General features: G+C 36.9%; 1 protein-coding gene across 7 annotated transcripts in view; it reads left to right on the top strand.

Annotated features, from left to right (window-relative positions):
* NRF1 (nuclear respiratory factor 1) overlaps positions 1-24,749 on the top strand; it is a 130,349-nt gene that overhangs the window by 47,525 nt on the left and 58,075 nt on the right. For all 7 annotated transcript variants that reach the window (XR_003005630.1, XR_003005632.1, XR_003005629.1 and 4 more), the window contains exons 3-5: positions 6,832-6,946; positions 9,860-9,986; positions 24,179-24,319. Coding sequence is in view for 3 of the 7 variants with exons in the window: in XM_024762714.1 (XP_024618482.1) it covers positions 6,832-6,946; positions 9,860-9,986; positions 24,179-24,319 (383 nt within the window). In the remaining 4 variants the exon portion in view is untranslated. The remainder of the gene's footprint in view (positions 1-6,831; positions 6,947-9,859; positions 9,987-24,178; positions 24,320-24,749) is intronic.

The following is a 24,749-nucleotide window of genomic DNA, read 5'->3' as shown; positions in this document are numbered from 1 at the left end:
TTTCTTCTGCCTAAAGATACCATTTTATTTCCTTCAGCATGGATCTGCTAGTAGTAAAGTCTCTTAGTTTTTGCTTACCTGAGAATGTCTTTATTTAACCTTCAGTCTTGAAGGATGGTCTCCCTAGGTGTGGAATTCTAGGTTGGCAGTTATTTTCTCTCCTCATATTGAAGATGCTATTCCACTGTCTCTGGTTTCCATTCTTGCTTTTGAGCATTCAGCTCTTTCATTCTAACAGCTGTTCCTTGGAAGGTTATCTCCCACACAGACCCCTCCTCCACTGCTTTTAAGATTTTCTCTGTCTTTAGGTTTTGTGATATAGCTGGCTCTGGATTTCTTCTCATTTATTCTGTTTACAGTTCCTTTAAACATCTTGAATCTTCGGATTGATGTCTTTCATCAATTCTGGAAAATCTTAGCCATACATTTTGCTTCAGTTTTGCGTCCCCTCCATTCCGTCTCTTTTCCTTCTTTGACTCCAATTAAATATATTAGTCTTCATATTGAAGCCTTTATGTCTCTTTCCTTCTGTTCTGTATTACTACCCTTTTGTCTCTTCATGCTTCATTCTATGTAGTTTCTGCAGATGGTCTTCCAGTTTATTAATTTTTTTCTTCAGCTATGTCTAAGGTGATTTTAAGTCTGTCCATTGAGTTATTAGTTTTGGTAATGGTTTTGTTTTCTAGTTTTAGAATTTCTAGTGTTTTTTTTCCTTCCTCCCAAATTTGCAGTATTACAGTTTTCAGTTATTATAGAAAAAAAAATTTTTTTTTGTTAATATCTATGAGTAAAGTAAGTGTTATGATTTTACAGGCCATTTGGTCATTTTACTTTCTGAAGTGCCTATGGGTCTGGTCTGTTCCTGTGATATGTTACTAGTGCTGTTTCTTGTTCATGTTGGTTTTTCTCTTCACATACTGGTTATATTTGGATGAATGCTGGATGTGTGTGTGTTTGGAAAACCATTTTTAGAAATAATTTGGGAACTAGAATAATATTATCCGCCTCTAGAGAGGATTTTTGTTTGCTTCTACCAAATGCCTGAGGGCACTAGCAATCCTGGATCATCTTAATCCAATTTAAGGTTTTGAGGTTTTCTTTTTTTTTTTTTTTGTGGTACACGGGCCTCTCACTGTTGTGGCCTCTCCCATTTCGGAGCACAGGCTCCGGACGCACAGGCTCAGCAGCCATGGCTCACGGGCCCAGCCGCTCCGCGGCATGTGGGATCTTCCCAGACGGGGGCACGAACCTGTGTCCCCTGCATTGGCAGGCGGACTCTCAACCACTGCGCCACCAGGGAAGCCCAGGTTTTGAGGTTTTCTGGGCCTCTAAATGACTTAAAGCTGAGTGATATTTTGTATCATTCTCTTTGCTATTTACACTGTATATTTAGCACTGTGTGGAAGACTACATGTAGACCGTGCCTGGATGGGTCTAATATTGTATAAGGAACACTGATGTTAGAAGATATTTAGGAAAAGCTGGACAGGAAATCAATGATCAGAAATGGCCAAAATACTACATTTTTTTTAGTTTATGCTGTATTTAAAGTGAAGAAGACAGCTGCAATGAAAATAAACTTATTCCTATCAGGTGTTATCTACTGTGTATTTCTGGAATGGTGAATTTAAAAATAAGGCTTAGTGACAAAACACACATAAAATGTTTGTGAAATATCTTTTTTGAAATTTTAATACTTCCCAGAAGAGGGCATCCTAACATAATAAATCCAGTTCAACTTCTTTCCTGGGAAGGAAGATGCTTTTGAGGAACAGTTTTGCGACATTACTCTACTGCACTGTCATCGTTTTAAGATTAGCAAAGAACTTTAACCCTTTCATGTGGCAGATGTGGAAACTGAGGCCCAACTGGTAGAAATGATTTACCACTGAATCATTCAACAGTTATCGAGGAATTATCAATATTATATGCCTTATGTTATTATATATAGATACTGTGAACAAAGACTGGCAAGAGCTTGCTCCTAAAGGAGCTTACAGACCAGTGGTGGAGAGAAGGGTACAAATAATAAAGTAAAATAATTTCATAAAGCACTGATGGCTCTGAAGAATATAATGAAGTGTAAGGTAAATGGAGCAGGAAGGGTAGCTGGTTACTGCTTTTTCTAATCCTAGTTCCTTCTCTCTCTCTACTGAAGTAACCACTCTTCTGAATTTGGTCTTTATCATTCTCTTACATGTCTTTCATATTTTTTTGTATGTGTATGTATCAGTAAACAATATTTAACATTGTTTTTGCATGTGTTAAATTGTATATAAATGGTATCACTCTGATATTTTTTGTCTAACAGTGTTTATTTCATTCAGTATTATTTTTCTGAGATTCATTTATGTTGATAATGTGGCTAGATGTTTTCATTTTGACTGTTATTTAGTATTCCATTCATTATCTAAGTATGTTGTATATTGGGAGAACACTTAGGTTGTTTATAATTTTTTGGTATTTACAATTGCTGCAAATGAAAATTATTTTATATGTTTTCTTGTACACATTGAGAGATCTCTTGGCTTTGGTTTTCAAAGTTCTTTTGACAGTGTCCCACAGTAATACATTGTGATCTAGAATAAACAGATGCACATATAACTAAAATAACAATTTCTCATGAAGCAATACTTACTCCTCCTGCAAGTGACACACTCTCATGTGTTCTAATCTCTTTACTTTATTCCATTTTATTAAAAAAACAGAAACAAAAACTACTCATGAGCCACCAACAGGTGGAAATCCGAAGTTTGAAAAGCACTGCTTAAAAAAACAAAACAAAACAAAAACACTGCTTGAGGGTATAACCAGGAGGGGAATTGGAGGGCAAAGATAGGCACATTTTCAACTTTACTAGATATCCCAAGTGTCTTTCCAAATAGTTTTATTCATTTGCATTCCCACAAGCAGTGTACTAGAGTGCCTGTTGCTTCTCATCCTTACCACATTTGATATTGTCAATTGTTTTTCATTTTTGCCAGTCCGATGGGTATGAAACAGTGTCTCAGTGTTGGTTTAATTTGCTTGTCTGAGCAAGAGGTTCCAGCCAGTGAGGGAAGACAAGATAGAGCATTATCTCAGAACTTTATTGACTATAAACTTTTCTTATTTTGCATATTTCCTTTGTCCATTTTCCAAATGTGTTGTCTTTTTTTTTTAAGAGTTATTGATATTTTTTAATACTAGTGTTTTCTTTTTTTTTTTAATTTTTTTTTTTTTTTTATTTTTCGGTCCGCGGGCCTCTCACTGCTGTGGCCTCTCCCGTTGCGGAGCACAGGCTCCGGACGCGCAGGCTCAGCGGCCATGGTTCACGGGCCCAGCTGCTCCGCGGCATGTGGGATCTTCCCGGACCGGGGCACGAACCCCCATCCCCTGCATCGGCAGGCGGACTCTCAACCACTGTGCCACCAGGGAAGCCCACTAGTGTTTTCTTGGTAATATGTATTGCAATTATCTCCTAGTTTGTTGCCCACTCCCTCCCCAATTTTTTGTTACTTCTTTTTGTCCATAAAGGTTTTGATTTATATTATTGTGAAATTATTAGTGTTTTACCTTACAGTTTATGCTTTTGGAGTCTTGTTTAAGCAGTTCTTCTTAACCCTGAGTTTATAAATACTTTCCAGTAGTTTATTGTAGAAGTTATAAAGTTTATTTTTGTTGCTTTATTGATGTTTTTGTTTTACATTTAGGCCTTTAATCCACCTGGAATTTATTTTCATGTATAGCATGATGTATGAATCTACTTTCATTATTTTTCCATGCAGACAGTCAGTTACTCCGGCACCATACTTAATCATCCATCCTTTTCCCACCTCTGTCTTCTGACACAGAAGGGTGTTTGTGAACTCTTGAGTCAGTTGTGTTGGTTTATTTGTCTATCTTTCAGTCAGTTCCACTCTGTCTTAAAGACTGTAGCCTTATAGTAACTACTGATACTTGCTAGGATGAGTGCCTCTGCCTCCTTTTTAAAATCTTCAGAAATTGTTTTGGCTATTCTTAGGACTTTGTACTTCCATTTAAAATTTAGAATAACTTTATCAAGTTCCACACCAAAAAATGGGGATTTTTATTTAAACTGCATTAATTAATTAATTTAGTTAAGCAGCTTTATTCATAATACCTAAAACCAGAAATAGCCAAAGTGACCATCAGTAGAATAATGGATAAACTGTGGTTTATTCATACTCTGGAGTATTACTCAGCAATAAAAAGGAACAATCTACTGATACATATAACAACATGGACAAATCTTAAAAAAATTATTCTAATTGAAAGAAATCTTACACAAAAGGGTAGATACTGTATGATTCCATTAATTTGAAGCTCTAGAATAGGCAAAACTAACATAGGGTGAAAAAACAATAATTGTGTTCTTATGGTGGGCGGTACCGTGGGAACTGATTGGGAAGGGACATGAGAGAAATTTTGTAGTGATGATACTATTATATATCTTAGTAGGGGATTGGGTTTCATAGTTGTATGCATTTTTGAAAATTTATTGAATGATTTGTACATTTTGTAATATGTAAATTTTACCTCAAAAGAAAAAAATTGTGAATAAATATTAAACTCCAGCTAATGATATTCCTACTGAAGTATTTAGGGGGATCATACTGCAGTTTACTTTGAAATGCATTAAAAAAAACCCAATATGGGTTGATGAACATGTAGAATGATGGATAGTTACATATACTAAAATGTTAATGGTAGAATCTAGGTGGTAGATATATGAATGTTCACTGTAAAGGTCTTTCAACTTTGCTATATATGTTAAAGTTTTTAAAATATATTTTAAAGTTTTAATAATAAAATGTTGGACTCCCACAACTCAATAGCATAACAAATAACCTGATTTTAAAGTGGACAAAGGACTTGAATAGACATCTCCCTAAAGACATACAAATGGCCAAAAAGTAAGTGTATGAAAAGATGCTCAACATCACTAATCATCAGGGACATATAAATTAAAACCACAGTTGAGAGACCACCTCACCCCTGTTAGGATGGTTATTATCAGAGAACCAAAAAATCAGTATTGGCGAGGATGTGGAGAAATTGGAACCCTTGTATGCTGTTGGTGAGAATGTAAAATGGTTCAGCCCCTGTGGAAAACAGTATGAAAGTTCCTTAAAAAATTAAAAATAACAGCTACCATATGATGCAGCAATTCTACCTATGGATGTTTATTCAAAAGAATTGAAGTCAGAAAAAAAAAAAAAAAAAAAAAAAAGAATTGAAGTCAGGATCTCGTAGAGATATTTGCATTCCTGTATTCATTGCAGCATTATTCACAGTAGTCAAGATGTGGAAACAACCTAAATGTCCATTGACAGATGAATGGATAAAGGAAGTGTGGTATGTATATATGGAATATTATTCAGCCTTAAAGAAAGAGGAAATCCTACCGTATATGACAACATGGATGAACCTTGAGGGCATTATGCTAAGTAAGATACACCAGGTCAGAAGGACAGCTACTGCATGGTTCCACTTATATGAGGTATCATATTCAAACTCTTAGAAGCAGAGAGTAGAATGGTGGCTGCCAGGGGCTGGGGTGTGGAAATGGGGAGTTACTGTTAACAGCATAAAGTTTCAGTGCTGCCAGATGAATACGTTTCTAGAGATCTACTATACAACATTGTGCCTATAGTTAACAGTACTGTACTGTATGCTTAAAATTTTGTTAAGGCAGTCGATCTCACGTTAAGTGTTACTACCTCAATTTTAAAAAAATTAAATGTTGGAAAAAATGCATCAATAAGATTTTTTTCCTCTACCAGCTGTTTATGATGGAAGGGAAGGTAAAGGGCATTAATTTATTTTTTAATTACTTTGGGGCTCTTTAGAGGAGTTTATTTAAGTCAGACTGAGTATACTACTAAACAACATGTAGAGAGGCTCATCTAGATTAAAATAAGGAGGCCTATTTTAATTGAGCCACTTACAGAACATATATGTAGGATAACGTGAGCACTTAAACCTAATTTTCATTTAAGCCTTTTACAGGGTTCACAAATAGGGATGAAGGTGGATTGTCGGGTTTTTTGTTTTGTTTAAAAAAAGGAATGCCCTTGATATGTTGAGATTGCATGAATCGGAGACTGTAATAATTCCTTGAGGCCTACCCTTTCTTTCAGTTATTAGTTTCAGGGCAAACCAGACCAAATTTTATTAACATGTTTTCCTTAGAGTGGGACAGTTTTCATCTCTTTCCTGCCAGGATGCTTTCATCAACATGACCTTGTGGTCAACAGCTCCATTTAGGGCATAATTCTCAGATATAGAAAAAAAAAAATTTCCGATTAAGATGGTATCCTTCTAGATATTTCTCTTATATGTGGTGTGGTGGTATTGGAGTTCCAGGTATGAGTGATTTTCTCTGACTTCCTTAACTTGGCAGTTTCTTGGAGTAATGGATAGAGGGACACGGGGATGGAAACGAAATTTGAAATCTGCGACTTTTTTGTTTTGGCAAACTGTTCCTCTCAATGCTGCAATTTCATCTAGCACCTTGGAGAATATTGCCTTAACAGTATGGGTATGCTGACAAAACAAAACAAAAAAACACATTATATAAAATTCAAGCTGGTGTGTGGCGGGGAAGTATAAGTCATTTACTTTTTAAAAAGATTTGTTGTAAGTTTTAATGGTAAACTAAAAAATGATCCATGTTGAACAGTGGTGAAGTATATTGATATCAGGAGTATCTATATTTATTGATAACATATGAGGAAATAAGTGCTACTTTTTTGTACCTCTAATTGTTTTCTGCCTTGTATAGCTATCAGGCTCTGCCTAATCTCAGCGCATCCCTTCTTATTTCAGGTCCTGTGGGAATGGCTGCTGCTGCTGCTGTGGCAACAGGAAAGAAACGGAAACGGCCTCATGTGTTTGAGTCTAATCCGTCTATCCGGAAGAGACAGCAAACACGTTTGCTTAGGTGAGGTCTTCCTTTCTCATATTGTTGCTGTTCCTCAAATACTTTATGGAGTGGATGACAGAGTTAGACTATACCTTATTAGGTTCATCAAGGGACACCAAGTTAAATTCTTTGGTGACAGAATTAGACTTTAAAGTACTCTTGCAAGATAAATAAATGAAACTAGAAGTATGATTAACAGATGAATAGTATCACATTAATTCATTCAGAGAAAACTTATATGCCTGCTATGTGCCAGGCATTGTTCTAGGCCTTGGGAATATAACAGTTAACAAAATAAATTCCCTTAACGAGCTTATATTCTAGTGGAGGGAAAAAGAAAATAAACAGGTATGTAATAGGTCAGATGATGAAAGTGCTGTGGGAAAAAACAAAGCAGAGTAAGGAAAACAGAAAGGTTTAGGGGATTAGGGGGGATATAGTAGTTTCTCTTTTTCTATAGGAATGGTCTTCTTTCATAAGCCAACCTTTGAACAGAGATCTGAAGTAAATATAAGGGCAACCATGTTGATGTCTAGGGGAAGAACTTTCTGGGCAGAGGAAATAGTAAGAGCAAAGGTTCTGAAGTGGGAAGGAATGCGTTAGACATGTTTGAGGAACAACTAGGGAAAGAATGAGAAGAAGTGTGGTCAGAGTAGTAGTGGAGAGCCACACCATGGCATCTTCTGGTCCAATATAAGGGCTTTGACTCTTACTCTGAGTGACATTGGAAGTCAATGAAGACTTTTGGTCAAAGCAATGATATGATCTGGCTTATGTTTTAAAAGTATCACTCAGGCTACTGTGTTGAGAATAGTCTCTGGGGGTACAAGAATGGAAGCAGGGAGACCAATTAGGAGGTTATTGTAGTAATCCAGGCCAGAAATGACAGTGTCTTAAAACCAATGTGGCAGTAGCAAAGGCAGCAAGAGGTGGTCAGGTTCTGGATGTATTTCAGAAGTAACCCCAATATGATTCCTTGATGGATTGGATGTGCTGTGTGAGAGAGAAAAAGGAGTGAAGGGTGACCTCTGGGTTTCTGGTCTGATTCCTGGAAGGATTGAGATGACACTTACTGGAAGAGGATCAATTATGAGAGTGAGGGTAGGGCAGAATCAGGAATTTGGTTTGGACACGTTAAGTCTGTGATACCTCTTAACCATTAAGTGGAGATACAGAATAAGCAGTTGGGTATATGAGTCTATAATTCAAAGGAGAGACCTTAGCTGAAGATATAAGCACATAGGTAGTATTTGAAACTATGAGGCTGGAAGAGATCCCCTAGGGAATGAGTGTGGACCGAAGCACTTTACCCCTTAGGGGTTAGAGAAATGAGAGGAATTATCAAAGGAGTCTAAGAAATAACCAGTGAGTCAGGAGGAAAACCAAGAGAGTGGTATTCTGGAAACCAAGTGCAAAAAGTGTTTCAAAAAGGAGGGCATGTGATCAGCACTGTCAAGTGCTGCTGACAGGTTGAGTAAGATGCAAATTGACCATTAGATTTAGCAACATGGAGGTCATGATTGAACTTGACAAGAGTGTTTTCAAAGGAGCAGTAAGGATGAAAGAACTGGAGTGTCTTCAAGACAGTATGGGAAGAGAGGAATTGGAGACAGTGAATATATTTTCGATCTTCATTCCTTCAAGGAATGCCACCAAATTTCTTGTTTGGTATGTGGTCCTTTGCTCAGTTTTATTTCTTCTGAAGAGTTTGTAGGTTGCAAAGAAAGATTATTACACAGATGTGGTGCATGGAGGGGTTAATATTTTGACAGGTTGCATAACATGTATCATATATGATAAGAAATTTTGTCTATAAAATGTTCCAGAAGTTTCTTCTTGTAGTGTTTTAAATACTATATCCAAATACTTCAGATGTTTACTGGAATGTTGAATTCAGAGTGCCAGCCCATGTAAATGATATGTGACAAAAGCTGGAAAATATAGTCTATATTAAGAACATAAGAAAGAAACTGAAGGGAAAATCCAGAGAGTACTTAACAGTAGCTTTCAGCAAAGAGGTTATATACCACTAGATGGGCCAAAAAATTTCCTTTCCTTTAATGATAAATTCCATTTCCTTTAATGATAGTACAGGCAGGAGGAATTAGAATGTATTATTTATATAAATATTTTTTCTATAATGGGCATAGACACAATAGTACATGCTTTTGGAGAAAGACGGAAAACTTTCTTGTGACATGTTGGCTTTGCTTCATTTGAATTGGCATGACTCACCAGTCCCTTGAAAGGGTAGACCAAGTTCCCAGAAGAATTATAGGATGTAGAACTTTAATCTCCCATGATTTCAGAGGGAAAGGACAGTGTTTCTATTTCATCCAATGTTGATATATTTGAAAAAGCTCTTTTACTCCATCCTCATTTGTAAAATACTTCGGGACTAAGAATTATTGTTTATATCACAATGAAAATCTGCAAATGGCAACATTTTTGAAGTAGTATTTTTGGATAAAATTATGTCAGTAAGACATAAACAATGATTATATCAAAGAAATTAGAAGCAGGTGACTTAAGGCCCCTTCATTAAACATGGAGTTGATATAATAAAGTCTATAAGAGGATATCTCAACATTAATCTTTGCAGCAGTAAGAGAAAACCCCTTTGGTATTGATGAGATCAGGAAGTATGTTACTCGCTGTGTTCAGCATTGTGTCATGGCTGTGTCCTGAGGTACACCTGAGGTAGACCCTTATATCTATCAGTGAGCTAATCGTGGGTCTTCAGGACAAAGGTATGTACATATTTCTACTGAACAGGACATTAAACTTCACACGCTCCCTTTTCAAAATTCAGGTAAAAGAAACATATCTAATCAGAATAAATTGTCCCAAGTCAAAGTAAATCTTGTGTCTGTATCGCTGTAATTTCTATCTTCTTTAACTGTTTTTGTTTCTTTTCATTCTCTGATTCAGGAAACTTCGAGCCACATTAGATGAATATACTACTCGAGTAGGACAGCAAGCTATTGTCCTTTGTATCTCACCCTCCAAACCCAACCCTGTCTTTAAAGTGTTCGGTGCAGCACCTTTGGAGAATGTGGTAAGAAACCTTGAGTTGTGTTCTCAGATACCGTTTGTTTTCTGTGGGTTGTTGTTCATATTTTTTTGATCCTTAGTCTAGCACAATAGTTATTCTATCTTCCCTTCATCCAGAGGTTGGAGTTGGGCCTGGTTTTCAAACTCCTTTATGCAGATCAAAATAAAAAGGATCATTTCTGTTTCTACTTTCCATAACAAGGTATTTTACCTCATCAGATGCAATGGAAAAAATGATGTTGTGTTCTTTAAGAAACCAATGCAAGATTTTTTAAGAATATTACTGATTATGTCAGAAACAAATGGTGTTTACTCAAGATGTGAACTTCATGAGGCAAACCTGGGAGCATTTTATTGATCACTGATATCTGAGTTGCATATTTTATTTTATTGTTTTAACTTAAAAAAATAATTTTTTGGCTGCATTGGGTCTTCGTTGCTGCACTTGAGCTTTCTCTAGTTGCAGCGGTAGCATGTGGGATCTTCCTGGACTGGGGCACGAACCCGTTTCCCCTGCATCCACAGGCAGACTCTCAACCACTGCGCCACCAGGGAAGCCCTGGCAGGCGGATTCTTAACCACTGCAACACCAGGGAAGTCTGAGTTGCATATTTTAAATCTCTTGTATTTCTTCAAAGAATTGATTTAACACTGCTTCAATTTTGAAATATAGTTGAATATTTTGATTATATATTTATCCATAGCTAACTTTATAAAAATAGTATTTTACCCTTGCATACTTATACTATGTGAACTACTCTTTTCTGGCTGAAATAACTTTGAATCGTTTGTAGAATGATGATCTGTCCAGATTTAAATTGCATTTTATTTTTACTAGGATAAGATTTATTAGCTTACAATAACATTTCTTAGATCTCCCACATTGAATAGACATTTCAAGAGTTCAGAATTAGTAATCAGCTGAGATTTTAGTGTATTTTTTTTCACACACACAGATGTTGTGGTTCTTTCTTAACATTTTTGAGTTTTGTTTTGAGTTTTCCTTTAAATTCCTGAGGCCCCAGAATAGGATGTATATTAGGACCTTTCCTTACATATTCATTACAGGAATATGGTAGATGGCTTCTAGTGCAAAATGGTACCTAACAGGCAGCCCTCATGTAGTTGACAAACATGAAATCTGGGCATGTCTTCTTCAGTATTAAAATTTTTAGATAGTATTACTATTACTAATAGTAATGTGATCTATGAAAAAGCCTCATCTGGAAGACTCAGAAAAATACCTCTGAAAATTACTCACTGAAAAATTCAAAAGAAAGTGTTAGAAAACTGTTGGAGTCCTCCATAGAATACAAAAAGTTACAGACTCTATGAAACAGGAAAAAAATGGTCATATGATAGCCTAAACTGAGAAAAAGCAGGAGATATTTTTCTGTTGACTGACACTTGATAAATATAGGCTAAAGAATAAATGCCAGTAGAATTAGAGACAAAATATGTCTTCCAGACCACTAAAGAGGAAAGAAAGTCTATACACAAAAGATAGAAAATAAGGGGAGGAATTTAAAAAACAAAACAAAACACAAAGTATAGAACAAAGGAATATAAGTGAGACCAATTAATTCTGTTATAAACCATAAATATAAATACTATATTTATATTGTTGTTAAAAATAAAGATTTGCTTTTAGATTGGAACAACAACCCAAATCAGAACCCAATTCTATTTAATTTATGTGACATACTTACAGTGACTCACAAATGTTCAAAGTAGATGCAAACTATACCATCAAGAAAATGAAAATACAATCCACAGAATGGGAGGAAATATTTGCAAATTATGTATCTGATACAGAATTTGTATCCAGAATATATAAAGAACTCTTATAACTCAACAATGAAAAGACAATTAACCTGGAATTCCCTGGTGATTCAGTGGTTAGGACTCTGTGCTTCCACTGCAGGGGGCATGGGTTCGATTCCTGGTCATGGAACTAAGATCCCACAAGCCGCTCAGTGCGGCCAAAACAAAAACAAAAAACAATTAACCCAATTTAAAATGGCAAAGAATCTGAATAGATATTTCTCCAAAGAAAATATAGAAATGGCCAGGAAGCACATGAGCACTTTATAAATAATCATTAGGGAAGTGAAAATCAAAACTACGATGAAATACTTCACACCTACTAGGATGACTATAATAAAAAAGATGGACAATAATAAGTGTTGGAAAAATTATGGACAATAATAAGTGTTGGGATGTCGAGAAATTGGAAGCCCCATACATTGCTGTTGGGAATGTAAAATGATGCAGCTGCTTTGGAAAACTTCGGCAATTTCTCAAAATGTTAAAAGCAAAGTTACATATGACCCAGCAATTCTACTCCTACGTTTACCCAAGAGAACTGAAAACAAAACCTACACACACAGTGTTCATTGCAGCAAAACTTACATACAAAAATATATAACAGTGTTCATAGCAGCATTATTCATAATAGCCACAAACTGGAAATAACCCAAATGTCCATCAGCTGATGAATGGATTAAAAGAAGTTGTATTATCTATACAGTGTAATATTACTCAGCAATAAAAAGGAATGAAGTACTGATAAATATTACGGCATGGATGATCCTTGAAAACGTTGTGCTAAGTGAAATAATCCATTCACAAAAGGCCACATGTTGTATGATTTCATTTATGTGCAGTGTCCAGAATAGTCAAAGCTATAGAGACAGAAAGTAGGTTAGTGGTTGCCAGGTTGGAGAAGGGGGATGAAGTAATGGAGAGTGACAGCTAGTGGGTATGGAGTTTCTTTTAGGGGGAATAGATTATGATAATGCTTATTACATGACCCTACAGATATTTAAAAGAGTGAATTGTACACTTTAAACAGGTGAATTGTATGGTGTGTGTGGTAGGCTGATTAATGAATGGCCACCAAAGATATACAGATCCAAATCCCTGGAACCTTTGAGTGTTACTATATGGCAAAAAGGACTTTGCAGGTGTGGTTAAGTTAAAGATTTTTGAGATGGGGACATTACCCTGGATTGTTCAGGTAGGCCCTAAATCTAATCAGAGTGTCTTTATATAAGAGGGAGACAAAGGGAGATTGATGTAGAAGTAGGAGATGTGTTGGCAGAAGCAAGAGGGTGGGTGCAGGGAAGGGGTCAGGAGCAAAGGAATATGTGCTAGACGGCAGCTAGGCAAGATGAGAAAATGGATTCTCCCTTAGAGCCTCCAGAACAACCAGCCCTGCCAACATCTTGAGCCTGTGAAACTAAGAGAACGAATTTCTGTTGTTTTAAGCCACCAAGTTTGTGATACTTTGTGGCAACCATAGGAAACTAATATGTATGGTATATGAATTATATTTCAGTAAAGGTGTTAAAATTTTAAAAGCAAAATAACAGGCAAAGGTATGTCAGACAAATCCCTACAAAAATAAATCATGGATCACAGCATTAATATCAGACAAAGCCAGATTCTCAAGACAGATGAGTATTAACTGAGAACCATAGGTCTTCTAGTGTTGATAAGTAGTTTATGTCTCAAGTAACATTAAAGCAAAGAATGTAGATCAAAAAGTTAGAAATGGGAGAAAAAAATAAAAAGAAACTATAGTGGTAGTAGGAGGCTTTGCTATCTTTGTCAGATCAAGGAAGAAAAATATAAATAAGAACAGAGATCTGAATATTAGAATTAATAAGGTTAATATAAAGAATAGATATATTAACATTGATATCTTACAAAATATATTTTTGAATATACCATATTTGAAAAATTACATGAATGGGTTATAAGAATTGACCATATGTTATTATTAGGCCCCAAAGAAAATCTTAATAAATTGTAAAATGCAGAAAATTACACAGGCCATGTTTTTGACCAAAGTATAGAAAATTTAGAACTTAATATTAAAAGTTGACAGGAGGGCTTCCCTGGTGGCGCAGCGGTTGAGAGTCCGCCTGCCGATGCAGGGGACACGGGTTTGTGCCCCGGTCTGGGAAGATCCCACGTGCCGCGGAGCAGCTGGGCCCGTGAGCCATGGCTGCTGAGCCTGTGCGTCTGGAGCCTGTGCTCCGCGACGGGAGAGGCCACAACAGTGAGAGGCCCATGTAACGCAAAAAAAAAAAAGTTGACAGGAATTTTCAGCCACATGGAAATTTGAAAAAACAACTTAATTTGCAGACTACTTAAAAACAATTTTTAAAAAACTTTAAAAATTATGACCTACACTGATGCTCAAAGGAATGTTTATTGCCTTGATTTTTTTTTTTTTATACACAAGAAAGAAGGAAAAGAAACTACATCTAAAGCCAGAAGCTGGAAAGGGAACAAGAAAATAAGTCTAAGAAATAGAGTAAGTAAACATGAGGAAGAAATTAATGATTTTGTAAACAGAAGTAGAATTGTTACATTCAAGAAATGGTACTATGAAAAATCCAATGAAATAGAAAAACTTCTAGCATGCTAATTGAGAAAAAGGATGAAGAAAAATATGCAGTCTTAGAAGTGAGATAAGAGTTATAATTGCAGATAAGAATAGATTGAACATTGCAAGGAAATGATATGCATTAATTTTGTTCTTTTAAATTAAAAATCCTAACTAAGTGGATAATTCAATAAGAAAATAAAATAACGAAAATATATCTAAACCTCAGTAGGATAACAAACATGTACAAAACTGAAAAAGTAATTAAACCATATCCTTCAAAGGGACACTACGCTCCTGATTATTTGGGGTGACTTCTGTTAAACCTTCAAAGTACAGCAGAATATTCTTTAATCTTATATATATACCAGTACACAGGGTGGTATTAAAGAATCAGAGCTCATGTTTACCATAATCAATTATGCAGTGTATTCCACATAATCTCATATTAACAACAGTAAAAGAAATGATTTGGATTTTATAATAATGTCTAACATTTATTGAATGCTGTGTTCTAGGTTATGTTATAAGCACTTTGCATGTATTATCTCATTAAATATTATTAAAATTTTGTTATTTGCATTTTGTCCTCCTACCTGAAGCCATCATTAATATTCCTTCTTGCTCTTCTTTCTGGAGGCTGCTGGGAACTCTGGAAAATTAAAATTCAGTAGGGCCATTCATCTTTGGAATATGGATTTCAGATTCAAGATTGTCAGTTATTTTACAAATTTGTCAAAGGGGGATTGAAAACTTTACTGGGCCTTTTTTTTTTTTTAACTTTTGTCTATTTATTTATTTGGCTGCGTTGCGTCTTTGTTGCTGTGCGCAGGCTTTCTCTAGTTGCGGTGAGCGGGGGCTACTCTTCGCTGTGGTGCGCAGGCTTCTCATTGCAGTGGCTCCTCTTGTTGCAGAGCATGGGCTCTAGGGTGTGCGGGCTTCAGTAGTTGTGGCATCTAGGCTTAGTTGCTCCGCGGCATGTGGGATCTTCCCAGACCAGGGATTGAACCTCTGTCCCCTGCATTGGCAGGCGGATTCTTAACCACTGTGCCACCCAGGAAGTCCCTACTGGGTCTTTTAATACGTGGTGTTGAGGTTTCTCTTATATTTTCCAGGGTTTCATTTATTTCTCCATACTGTGTTCTGCCCATATTACCTCCTTGCCCACAGTTGGGATGTATGGCAAGCCACTGTAAACAAAAACAACAAACTGGAAAAAAAAATTTTCAAAATAAGAACAACTACAATTTACTGAGTGTTTACAATGTGCCTGTTTCTGCTAAGCACTTTATGATTTTTACTTAATCATTACAGCAACCCTATGATGTATATATATATATGTTATTATCTGTGCTTTACAGATGTAGAAATTGAAGGTTTAAGAGCTTAAGTATTTTGTCCAGGGTCACACAGTAAGGAGTGAACTAATGATTAACATTCTTAGTATATAAAGAGCTCTCAAAAATCAATAAAAATATGAACAGATGAATGAATAAAAAGATCCAAAGATATGTTTGAATATGGGTTAGATATTAGAAGATGATATTAAGGAAGTATGTTATTTTTGCAGGTTGTGATAATTGTATTGTAGTTGTGTATGAGAATGCCCTTATTTTTCCAAGATGCATGTTGAAATATTAAGAAGTATTGGGACTTCCCTGATGGTCCAGTGGTTAAAGAACTCCGAGCTCCCAGTGCACAGGGCCCGGGTTCAATCCCTGGTCAGGGAACTAGATCCCGCATGCCTCAACTAAGATCTGGCGCAAATAAATAGATAGATAGATAGATAAATATATATATATATATATTTTTAAAAAGTGTTGCAAAGTCTATACTTTAAGTGGTTAGCCCAAAAAATGTGTGTGTGTATAGATGGCAGATAAAGTAATTATGCCAAAATGTACAACTATTGAATCTAAGTGCTGGATGTACAGACATTTATTTTACTGTTCTTTCCACCTTTCTGTATATTTAAATTTTTTCATTTAAAAATTATATTTTTAAAAATACCCAAAGACAAAAGAACATAAATACCCAAAGACAAAAGAACATAAATACAGACATTTATTTTACTGTTCTTTCCACCTTTCTGTATATTTAAATTTTTTCATTTAAAAATTATATTTTTTAAAATACCCAAAGACAAAAGAACATAAATAAAAGGAGAAACTACAAATGTTTAACAACCACAGAAATTTTCAAAGAAATGGGAATTAAAACAAAAAGTCATTTTACATGGCTCATGTTGGCAAACAGGAAGAAGATATATAACTTGCAGTGTTGGCATATCAAACAGGCAATGTAAATTGGTGTAATTTTCTGGAGGGCATTTTGGCAACTGGGATAGAAAGTGCCCCCAGTGTACACTTTTTAATCCAGCTTCCTTTTGAAATTTTCTCCTAAGAAAATAATTGATTAAATGAGCAAAGATATCAGTCACTGTACTATTTATAGTATTTTTTTAAAAATTGAGAATAACCTAAAAGTTCAAATATAAGGGGTTGGTCAGATAAATCGATGGCTCATCCATAGATAGGACTGCTACACTGCCATTAAGCATGATGACATAGATCTTTCTAATATTTTCAGATGCTGATGATGAATTATTAAGTGAAGAAAACAGGTTAATAGAACCATACAGAATTTGATCCTACTTTAAAAGTAAATCTGCATTTTCTACATGTTTATGAAATTGCTGAGTGCAGAGGATTGTTGTAACTAACATTTGTATAGTAGAGCAGATTTATATTCTCAGTAGTCCTGACAGGAACCCTGAGATGTAGGTATTTATTTTGCAGATGAGAATACTACTAGCTCAGAGGTTAAGTGATTTGCCCAAGATTCCCCAATTTCTGAATAGTAGAGCCAGGGCCCAACATCTCCCATAGGTTTGTCTAGGATATTGAATATAGAGTTTCAATTTTAATCTCATTTTCTTAGTCTTTCCCCCACTCCTCTAAAGGGGGACAACTATACCTTCCAGTTCTTCCCAGTTCTGTGAAAGGTCAGTATGGTTGCTATAAGCAAGCACCCACTATAGCTACTGCTAGCTTCTTTCTGGGGAGGGAAAGAGGCAGTATAACGGTCATTATTCTGGTGCCACTGAACAGCAAAGGTCGCTTTCCCTTTCGCTTCTCCTGGTCAGACCTGCAGAACCAAGAGAAGAGGCCAGAGAACCTTGGGGGTGAGTAAGTGATGAGGTGAAAGAGAGTAGGAAGTAAGAGAGAGAAACTTCATCTATATGTGCATATGTTTGTATGTAGTTTTTAAGGGAGAAAGTCATTTCCATGTATATTGAAGATGCAAATAACACAAAACAGACATTATCAAAAATACTTTCAAACGATTGACTGAAAGAGAATAGGAAAGAGAAAAATCTCCTCCTGGATATTTTAATAGCATCTCAAGTTCAGCAAAACTAAAGTCTTCTCCTCCCCAACCAAAGAAATTAATGTCTGTTTCCAATATCTGTCCTCCTCATCCAGTTACTCAAGGCAGAAACCTAGAGCCATTTTGGCACCTCCCTCTCCTCTTCTCCACCCCACACCCCATCTATTACTTTGTTCTCCATTCATTTCCTAAATATCTCTGAAATTGGCCCACTTTCTCTGTTTCCATTGCCACGACCCTAGCTACCAATCTTGGTGTGCATCCAGTTCCCTTTTCGGTGGCAGGAGCCCTCTGCTTGACTCCCACCTGTCTCTAGCCTCATCTTGCCCCATTCCCCAGCTTCTCTCTCTACTCCAACCACAGTCTTTGTTCACTCCCTTGCTTCATCCCTCCACAAAGCTGTTGTGTATGCTCTTCCCTCTGATTTGCCCTCTCTTACCTCCTTCTTCACCTTATTAAACTTTGACTTATATTTAAGAACTCATCTCAGTTGACACTTCCTCTGTGAAGTCTTTCTGACCTCCCTGTGCAGATTAAAGCCCCTTGTTCTATCCAAGACTCTCACAGCGCCTCTGAGCACTTATTATAGCTGCTTTATTATTTACCGATTTGTGTGATTATTTGATTAATGTCTGTCCCCAGCTAGATTGTGAGCTCTTAAGGTGGCAGGGACTGGATCTACTTTATTCTCCATTGTGCTCCCAGTGCAAGCACTGTGCCTGCCATAAACAGTTGCTCAGTGATATTTGTTGAATGAATGAAGCATCCTAAACGTTTGGCAGCACTCAGAAATTCAGAATGCAGATTTGGTTTCTAAATTCTGATCCTGCATTGGATCGAAATTGAGATCTTGAGAGGTAAAGATCTATTAAGTTAGATTGTGTCATCTTTTATAGTACTTGTCCCAGTTTGTAATTACACATTTATTTTTGTGTTTGTCTTCTCCACTAGATTGGAATATATACAACCTTGGGGCACTGTGACTGATAACTTTGCTTCCCATTTTGTCCCCAGCCCTTTCCTTAGCACAGTGCCCAGCATACAAATGAATAATAAATACTTTTTGGATGGAGAAGCTACTGGTTCAGAGATTACATATGCCATGTCTATATATGTAACATGGGGGTAGTGAAATAACTTAAAATTAGGCAAACTCTCAGAAAGGGCCTTTGACTATGATGGAGAATGAGAGTTCCTTAACCTAGAAACTTAAGATTTCTCTAAGCTGCTTGGGATCTACTACCTTCAGATCTAATGTCCTCTGCAGTTTAAAACTTTTGTCTTTTTAAGGCCTCTGCTCTTTAAAACAAAGCAAGTTAAAAGACCTCCAGAATAATTCCATTGAATGTTTTGGTCTTTTTGAGTATCATTCTTAGTGAATGAAGGTGTGGCTCCCATAGTAAAACATAGAGTTACCAACATTTAGACAGGCTAATTCAATCCTGCCCATGGGTTGATGTTAACTAGAGTGGGCATGTGTAGCTAAAAACTTCCCTTTTGTGAAAACTCTGTTTCGGCTTTGATTTCTTGAGTGGTTTCCCACATTGATTTTTCCTGTATGTGGCTCAGTGTCCTCATGTGTGAAATAAGGATAATACCAACTTCACTGGGGAGCAGTAGAAATTAATTAAAGTTTATCATTCCCCTATATGTAATGTTTACAGAGAACTGGCATGAAAGGCATTGGCAAATGGTAGATTTTAAAGTTGCTGTGCCCTAAGGACATTGTCTTGGTGGCTTACTGCCTTATCACATACTTTTATGAGCTTTGTAGAATAGGCCTAGAAAAATTTTATTGAGGGACAGAGAGAATTTCCATCTTTTTTCAGAAGAACCATGGGAGTTTCTGAAGGTGGAGCTCTTTCCTCAGAGTCAATAATCCACAGCATTTAGATGGGGTTACTCTGGGTATGACTAACCAGTTCTAAGGTACAGATATTAGTCACAGTCACAGAAGCAAGAGGTAGCTCTGGGGTTATCACCAGCTTCTTTGAAGTCATCCTTCTGCCTTTGTTTAATTCCACCTTTCCAATAGTCTCATGATTTCTTGTTTTAAGTCATTCACTTATTTAGATAGGTTTTTAAAAAATGGCTTCAAGTTACATGAAATGTGGAAGCATATTTAAAAAGTAGTAAAGGAAAAGCCCTATTGTTTGTTTATTAACTTATTCAACAAATAACTAACACTGTTAGATACAAAGTACGAGATAAGGATTCCATCCATCTAAGTCCTTTGAGGTTTCAAGGTTCAAAAGTAGGGATCCAGGGGGCAAGGGGAAAACTTGAGATCTGGACTGAGGCAGGAGAGGGAAGAGGCTGACATTGGGACTGAAGAGAGAACAGAATGAAGCCAACAGATTTCATGGGCCACAGCGTGTGGCCTGGCTCTGTGCCAGGCATGCTTCAGGATCACAGGTCTGAAGGCAGCTTTGCACTTGAGCATCTCTTTGTTATATACCTCAGATGACAATGTATTTTTAATCTCAGAGGGGCTCATAGGTAAAAAAATATTAAAAATCTTTTTTGAGACCTTCCTGAAGATTCCTCTTTTATCCAGAAAAGCTTTGAGTATGCAAAATAATTATATCTTGTCTGGGACTGTTTTTGCAACCTCACTAAAGGCCCATTGACCTTACGGTTGTAGCAGCCAATTCCTAAATCCTCAACAAGCGCGTTCTGTGCCCAGAACTCTGATGGCTCCTGTAAACACCCTAAACGCTCTCATCTCTGTTAATTATGAGGATGTTTGTTAATGTATTATCTGTACATGTCTGAATATGTGAAATGTTTCATAATATATATTTTAAAAATAAACAAAAGGCCTGGTTCCTGTGCTCAGTGATTTCATAACACTAGTTGTGTACAGTGTAGCCTGGAAATAACATGTAAGTGACACATGATTATTTGAATCTGTAGAAGTTTAAAGGAGTAAGATAATTATGGCAAGAACACTTGGGAAGTTTTCTCAGAGAAAGTGGAAGTTGAGTTGGGCCTTGAAAGGTAGATAATATTTGGATAAGAAGCAGAATTAGTTGAGTTGGGCCTTGAAAGATGGATAATATTTGGATAAGAAGCAGAATTAAAGACCCAGAGACAAAAGAACTTGCTAGATGCAGAAGTTAGTGAGGAGGATGGCTAGCTAAAGAGGGAGGATGGTGAGCAAAGCTGCCCAGTAGGACTCTGGGTTATGCGCTGGGAACTCAGGAGGGTGCTATTCACATAGTTCTCAGAGCTGGGCATGCACAGCTGTACGTGGTGGCCCTGGTGGAGAGTATTGGGAAAGTAGGGAATGATCAGAACAGTTGAAACGCAAGACTGAGAAGTTTGGACTTCATCCTATAAGAAGTGGGGAACTGTAGGAGTATTTTTGAGAAAAAAGATAAATGATAGTGAAGTGGCTGAACATATAGGCTTTGAAGCTACGTAAAAATTAGTTTGATTTTCTGCTATATTCCTATATACTAGCTATATAATTTGGGGAAGTTACTTAAGCCTGAATTTTCTTATCTGCAAAATGGGTATAATGGTAGTTTCTTTATAGAATTATGTGAGAATTAATTGAATAATGTATGCAGTGCATGACACATAGCAAGTGTTCAGTAAATGGTATTTGATTATAATTTATCAGTGTTTCAGAAATTTTAAATGGCAGCAGTATAGAGGATGAATTGGGGGAGGAGAGATTGGTAGGCAGACCAGCTGATTTTGTTTTTAAGTGGTTTTTAACTTTAATTGTGAAACAAGTTAGTTGACAGCGACATATTGGTGTGAAGTGACAAAGGCTTTAGCTGTGGTTTTTGGAATAGAAGGTGGAAGTTGGAAAACAAACAAACCTGTATTTCATCATATCTCTGATACCATCAATTATAAGATGCACCGTTATTTATGTAGCACCAAAAAAAGAAAAAATGACAAACTCTGACACAATGCTTATTATCACTTGGAATTTTTATTTTATACTTATTGAAAGAGTTTTTTCAGGCTTACTTAGATACAGATTTTAATCATACTGCTTTTGTAAATACATAAAAAGGAAAATGTAAGTGAAATAAATTTCCTATTTCTAAATTTTTTTTTAGCTATTCCTAAAACTTTTTCACACTCACAGTCCAATTCTTCTGGATTACTTCTTGTTTCAGAGTCATCATTGTATGTGTGGTTTCATGTAATATTGTCCTCTGTGCCATCAAGAGCATGGGTGGTGCTTCATTTCTTTAAAAAGAGCTCTACTGTTGTCTCTGAGACTTTTTCCAAGCTGCGACAAGTTTGATGCTGGTGCTTTTTGGTCTTACCAGAAGGATCACTGGGGAAGTTATCAGACAACAGCCAAGACTCACATTCCTTTCTGAAATGGTGCTAAATGGTTTGTTGATTTTAAAGGCCAGGGGTTACAGTCATGCCTCCAGGGATAACAGCCATGTTCACAAATGTGCAGTCAGTGACTGCTATGCCCCATAACACCTGGTCTACAGCAATTTTAACATGTATTCCAATTTCAGAGGAATGATAAATGTGGTGGTGGTGGGGTTCATCTCAGGATTGATAGATCAGGTAGAATTGAAGCCCTAGCTTTTTAATTCTGGGAAAGTTAGTTAACTTTACTAAGCAGACTTAGAAATATTGTGTTCACACCTGAAGTTGTAAATTACTCTGAGGGATGCTTTACCAGCTTCTTTTTTTTTTTTTATCAAGATTTTTTTAAGGAATTATACAGCACGGGCAAGTTTAGCAAAATTCCTGGATCTGAATTCCTGGAATTCTGCTGACCCATACAAATGGCTGAAATTGTTTCAAACTAGCTAATAATAGTAATAATCTAATGATTTTTTGTTTTAGAATGCCAGGTGTTTCTGCACAATGAAATTTACCCTTATATTATTTTCATTCACTCCAACTATGGGAATACATACTAATATAATGATTTAACCTGATACATTAAAGTTCAAAGACCATAAATTAGGCTTACTCAGTTTTTCTGTGAGTTGGTAGTGTAAAAACTCTACTTAGGATATAGAAACCTAGAAATCAGAAAATATGTATCCTTAAAGATGCCATGACAACACAGCTGTTTAGTTACAATAAATATATCAGCAGTAATTTTTGAAACTTTCTCTTTTATTGGAAACCAGGATAAAACTGAATCTCTAGAGATAATAATGATTCTACATGTTTGCACTATTTTTCTTTCATCACTTTTATTGTTGACCTATTTGGAAAACTCTGTAAAAGTTGTACATCGTAGCCAACAATAATTTTTACTTTTCCATATGCTTGAGGTTGAGTATGGGAATCTTTCTCTTTTAATCTTCATAGTGAGATATTTATAAGGAAGTGTGTGGTGATTGGAGTTCAGTCCACTTAGCAGAAAACCCAGGACTCAAACATTGTCATAACTTCTGGGTAAACCTCATTTTCTCTTACCCTTTTTTTCTAAGATAATGGCCTGAGCCCTGAAAGCAAGTTAATTTTCTATCCCATCTTGTCACATTTCTATAATTCCATGGCTTCTTTGTTATCCCCAAAGGTATCCTCATCCCCCTTGTGTATTCTTGTAAGTGAATGAACCCATTATTGGTGGTGGTAGGATCCAGTGTCTCTCTGCCATTTCTGCTCATGATAGAAGAATGTGTACATGTGCAATGTGCTGCTGTTAAGTTCTGGGTTTTGAGAGACCTTTCACTGGCATTGGAAGGAATGGAGTCAGAGTAACAGTATCTGCTTCAGACCTGGGCTTGTCAGAGTTACAGACGCATCATGGGTTTGAAGTTCACCTCTGTCACCAGGGAGTACCAGAAAGGAGGAGGACTTGACCTGTGGTGCTCTCTCTGGCCCTGGGCCTTACTGATAGTGACACCTAGCTAGTTTTTTTCTCTGCCTTTCAGTGCAGCCTCTTGTACACTTGAATCTCCTGTTTGCTTGGTAGTCTAGCTTTGTAGGAAAGTAACGGCATAGGAAAGTTTCAAATAAGTTTCTTAGAGTTTCAGGGACATAAGTCCTCAGTGATCTTGAAAATGATTTTGGTAATTAACTGCCACAGCTAGGTTTTATCAAATGGCCTGGGAAATGCAGAATAATGAATGCCATTCCTGTTAGATCTGGAACAGGTGTTGGGGCCAGCATTTACGGAGAAAAGGTGATTTTAACTGAGGAGCGGTATTTCTGTAAAAGATTTTTCCTCTGGCTTCTTTCTACAATTGTTACCTGTAATTTCATCATCTTTTCATTTAATTCTGTACAATGTGATGTCTTTGGGGCCAGCGGGTATTTTTATCTGCTAGCTGTGGACATGTTTGTTCTTAGGGCTCTGCAATGGCTGAGGGAGGCCCGCCCCACCCACTCTCTGGTTGCTTGGCACCAACCCTCCCTGGTTTTTGGGCATCTTGTTTACTTCTGCCCTTAATTCCCTGCAGGTCCGTAAGTACAAGAGCATGATCCTGGAAGACCTGGAGTCTGCCCTGGCAGAGCACGCCCCTGCGCCACAGGAGGTTAACTCAGAGCTGCCGCCTCTCACCATCGATGGAATTCCAGTCTCTGTGGACAAAATGACTCAGGTAAGGGGCAGGGAGTGAGGTGGCACAGGTGTGGGCAGGCCTCAGATCTCTTTTTTTAGTTTTGTCCTCAGTGATATACCACGAGAGTGAGACACAGGCTGGAGCCTGATAGTGAAACAGCAGCAGCCTTGGAAAAGAAAATGTAGTGCCAGGAGAATGCTCCAGCCGAGGGCGTGGATGTGGTCTTCTACTTCTGTTGGCAGTTTTTTCCTTTCACTTGGGCCCTTGGGTTAGATAAAGAAACTTTTAGCTGGAGTTGGTTTGGACAGGAGACTGTCAGGACTTTGATGAATCACAATCAGGGGGACAAGTAAACTTTCAGTCTCTTTTGGGCTGAGCTGCTCCTCTTTCCATGTAACTTCTGAATACCACCACACTATTGCCAAGGAATGCTCACTGCTCCAGGGAATAAGAATGGAAAACTCAGAAG

The sequence above is a fragment of the Neophocaena asiaeorientalis genome, unplaced genomic scaffold (genome assembly GCF_003031525.2).
Source record: "Neophocaena asiaeorientalis asiaeorientalis breed wild unplaced genomic scaffold, Neophocaena_asiaeorientalis_V1.1 scaffold681, whole genome shotgun sequence".
Lineage (NCBI taxonomy): Eukaryota > Metazoa > Chordata > Mammalia > Artiodactyla > Phocoenidae > Neophocaena > Neophocaena asiaeorientalis.
Note: the sequence above shows the minus strand (reverse complement) of the source record. Positions and strands in the feature narration are given on the sequence as shown.